This window comes from Pterocles gutturalis, unplaced genomic scaffold (assembly GCF_000699245.1).
Source record: "Pterocles gutturalis isolate BGI_N339 unplaced genomic scaffold, ASM69924v1 scaffold49285, whole genome shotgun sequence".
Taxonomy (NCBI): Eukaryota; Metazoa; Chordata; class Aves; order Pterocliformes; family Pteroclidae; genus Pterocles; species Pterocles gutturalis.
The window spans coordinates 23,392-27,717 of NW_010147772.1; the positions used below are offsets into that span (position 1 = coordinate 23,392).

At 49.5% G+C, this 4,326-nt stretch overlaps 1 protein-coding gene across 1 annotated transcript; it reads right to left on the bottom strand.

Moving 5' to 3' along the window:
• Positions 1-384: 384 nt before the first annotated feature.
• GHRH (growth hormone releasing hormone) lies at positions 385-3,509 on the bottom strand. The gene is made up of 5 exons (XM_010086148.1): positions 3,430-3,509; positions 2,478-2,609; positions 1,497-1,601; positions 782-919; positions 385-448 (listed from the first exon to the last, which is right to left on the bottom strand). Exons 1-5 carry the CDS (start codon positions 3,507-3,509, stop codon positions 385-387), a joined length of 519 nt encoding a protein of 172 aa, XP_010084450.1.
• Positions 3,510-4,326: the final 817 nt, after the last annotated feature.

Genomic DNA, 4,326 nt, shown 5'->3' on the forward strand with positions numbered 1-4,326 from the left:
TGATCTAGAGGCAGGTTCTGCTCCTGGAGGGAGACTTTAGACTGCCTTTAGCCTAGTTTAGGCGCTCAGGCAACCAGTCTCAGGTAGCCTTACAAGGCTGCTTTTGGTTGTTGCAAGCCTGTTCCCAGACATCTGTATGTGGCTTCACAACACTTGTCTATCTGTTCAGATTAAGAGGACTTTAGGTACTTGACAAAATGGATTGAGAGTTTTTTCCCCTTAAATTGAAGCAAGCACCCTTTTTCATGGGCAGCAGTGGCAGCTGGCTTTCCTGAAGGAGAGCCTTCAAACCGCTTGAGCAGCACAGCAGCAGTGTGTTATGTACAGAGCTGAGCAGGGGATGGTACTCACCAGAGCATGGGGAGATGAAAAAGGGAGAAGTATTCACATGAGCTTAGCCAGGGTGCTGGGAAAGCCTTCTAACTGACTGCTGTTGATGTCCTGAGGCCTGGGAAAGAAGAGGACAGGACAGTAATGGCATCACTGAGAGAGAAATTATTTTTTTTCCACTGCTATTTTGCTGAATTATGGGATTGAGAAGACAGCACAGTGATGTGCTACTGTGTGTGGTGTGGGCTGGATCTGGACAGGCTGTTCCTTACCTGCACCCTGGTTGCCCATGTAAAGGAAGGGATGGGTTATGGGGTCAGGTAAGAGCTTTATTCTGAGTGTACCTGAAAGATGATACTTAATCCAGTCACTTCACATCTGGAAGCCAGACAGCAAGAAGGATGTTGTCTTATTCCTCCAGTAAGCAGGTAATGAACTGATTCCTACCAACCTTTGGTTCTGCAGGATGGCTCCCAGAAAGTCTCTCAGTACCATCTGTTGGTGGTAGCGGCTGTCCATCAGGATGCTGTCAGACTGGCGCCTTGTCAGAAATTCATGCACCCCTTCTCCTGGGCTGCTCCCACTGCTGCTGTTAAGCAAAGATGAGAAATATCTTTGTTTCAGAGATGCTTTTTAGTCCCTCGCTCAAAGTTTGGCTTCAGCTGAGCAACACGGCAAAGGAACCTGCTGGGTCTGAGCCCGTGGCCATTCTGCTTAATTTCAGTAAGAAATTGGCCGGCTGCGTATTTGTTCCTGTGTTAGGAGAGGGATTGGAGCTGGCTCACATCTGACTGGTTGGTCTTATTTCATGGCAGTCACTGATTATCTAGCCAAATCTACCGGAGTGGTAGTAGAGAGGCTGTTTTTTTGTGTTCAGGCCAGGGATAACTGTTTCCTACTGGTGAATGATCATTGCAACTATTATTTGCAAATATTATTGCTTGTTGATATGGTAGGAGGAAAGGATTAATTAGGCTGCTTAGTGATAGTTGTGATTAGGGGAATTGGAGACATAGGGATGCAGGATGCCCTGAGGGATGTGGAACAGCAGGAGAGATTGCTTCTGATGCAGTAGAAGGCAGCTATTTCTGCTGCATGCAGGAAAGAAACTGCCCAGTGTAATATGCAGAACACTAGCCCTAGGACAGCAAAGCGCTGTGACCTACCCAAGCCGCTTGCCAATGATGGTCTGTAAGAATTTGCGGGCGGAAATCTGCCCCAGGAATTTCCGGTAGTTGTCGGTGAAGATGGCATCAGCATGGCGTGGCATCCTAGGGGTGAAAGACAAGCACAAGGTGTGCTCTGTGAGCTAGCGATTAACCTTTTGGGTGAGAAATGGATGCTTCAGATGTCAAAATACAGGAGATGTAGCACTGCTGAGATCAGGAGGAGGTTAACAATAGCAAACACTTTTTGGTGTTGGACTGCACTGGTGTTGGAGGGTAAAAGGATTCGAGGGAGCTCAGCCCTGACAGGGAAGCAGCAGGCAAAATAAAACGTCTGTTAATCAGTATCCACACTAAAGCCAGTAAAGAGAAGTGCCTGCAAACCAAAGGCAAGGTCAGAGAACCAGTGGAAAGGAGGAGAACAGCAGGCTAGGATAGGGCAGAGCTGGGACATTCCTGTGCTCTGCAGCAGCACTGTCACCTCCTGGGAGGTCTCTGGGATGGGGTGACTAGCCTCCAGCAGGTCTCTAGCCTGTGGTTAGACCCAGGCTCCTGAAAATTTGCGGGTGAGGGAAGCACAAGCCCCTTGGCTGGTCCCACTGCTGTATGGGTGAGTCCTCTGTGCTTCAGACAGAAATACCCATCCTCCATCTCCTGGCAGGGGTGGAAGGGAGAGGCTGCAGCAACCGCACAGATGGATTCCCAGAGCTCGGTGGGAAATGAGGTTCCCTGCAGGAGTGCTAGGCCTCTGACCCTGCCCCTGTCAGTATGTCCCTGCTGCTGGGGGACAGCAGGACGTGGCTCTGGACACAGGCGATGGTGGGAGCTGGCACGGTCCCAGCCTTCTGCTCCAGTGGCGGGGCTCAGCTGGGTTCTCCCCCTGGAGCTTGGATTTCTTGGTGCTGGTGGGACTAAGTGACCTGCTGGGCTGTTCCCAGGCTGGGGGAAGATTGCAGTGGGGCTGAGAGGTGAGGTCCAAACCTGTTCTCAGTGGGATCTGTTAACAAACCCTCCTCATCCTGTTCTTCTGCCGAGAGGTTGTGGCTCTGTAATGGGCTGCTGTGCTGTAGCTGGAAGTTCACGGCCTTGCTAGCAACCGGCCCAGGACTGTACCTGCAAGACAAACCCAAGGCATCCTGTGAGATGTGCTCAATTGCCAGGCAGGGATCAGTCTTCTTGACCACTATTCCCTGTTCCGCTTTTTCTTTCTTTTTGCCATCCTCATCTCATCGGTAACCCAAGTGTTCTCCATGACTCTCCCCCACTCCCTGGCTAGAAACTGCCCTGAAGCTATTTCAGCAGTGAAAAGATGGTTGGCAGAACTGCCACTTTCCCCCTCGTTGAGCTCCCAGCATCTTCGAGCAATTCCAGCAATTCTGGTATTGTTGGCTTTGTCACAAGGCTAAGGTGTTTTCTATGGGACATTGCAAAGCCACACTACAGAACCCAATGCTCGGTTTCGTGCTTCCACCAGTTTGCATTGGTAGGAAGTAATATTACAACTTCCAACAGTCGACAAGGAAATACTTGAGATATTTATAGGCAACTGTCAAGTTCATGTACTAGAATATCTGCAGTTCTGATTTCAATGCAGGTGGCCTGCAGGCACAAATTTTAATCAGTGATGGAGCTGGTGGTGCTGGCTGCTCGGGAGATTGCCAGATTTCCCTCTATAGGACCCAGCATTTAATTCCAAAACCAACTGCTTGGGATTAAATATTCCATGTCGGGTGCCTGCCTTCTTTGGAAACTGCCCCTAGGCTAGCAGTGTTCCCAAAAAATTAAGTCAGGGTAAAGAAATAGGTTTATCAGTGCACATACAGTTCTTCTGGCTTTCAGGAGTGCTAGCAACCTTAATTTGGCACGTGCTTATTTTGCACAAGGTTGGAGATGAGGCAGGGAGTGACTATGGATAGAACATTCAGCAGCTTACCTGAGAGCTGGGTAGAGAGGAGAGGAGATGGAGCATGTGACTAAATGCAGGAACAGGAGTATGGTGGCCTTATCCAGCATCTTCCACCCTTGGGGGTCACCTGAAATGCAGAGCAGTCTGAGTCAGCAGCAGTGAGATGTTCAGGGTCGGGAGGGGGGGGAGGCCAAGTGCCACCTTCATGTTCTTGGTCCCCTTGCTCACTTATCAGCACAAAGGGACGGGAAATGTGCTCCTTCAGTGTGTGCTTGGGGGGGGGTGGGGCTGGACTGAAATCTGTCCCTTTGGGAGAGCTGAACTGCTGCTGTGTCAAGAGATGCCTGCGCAGCTCTAAGCCCCGGCTTTGGGGGAAGGGGAGGTGGTCTTGAGCTGTGGGCGTCTGCCCTCTGACTGCGGCTGCAGTGCTTTGCCTGCTGCCAGTGACTCAGGACAGAGCCGGCTGAGGTCGCACACCCTCTGGAGCAGAACGCGATGCTTTTGTCATTGGAAGCAAGGGACAGGAGGAAGGTATTTCAGTGAAAGCTCTTCCTGAGTTTTGATTGAATGCAATTGATCTTTCACTCAAAAAAGATTCTTTAAGAATGTGGATAGAAATCTTTAAAATATCAAGCTTCCCTGTTCCCTGTCTTATTTTACACAAGAAAAGAGCAGAAAGATGTTTGATCTCCGTAATAGAAAAAAAACCCTTTAGAATTTTATTTTAAAAAAAACCTTTCCAATGTATTACAATACTCTGTTGCAAAAAGAGGAATTTCCAAATGGAAGGGGTTTGGTTGGGTTTCTAATTTCCCAAGCGAACTTTCCAAGCAGTGGGGTTTACTGATGGTGGTGGCAGGAGGGGGCCCGTTCCGACAGGAAACATCGGCAGTGAGCTCTAGTTTTCTGTTTCAACTTGGTTCC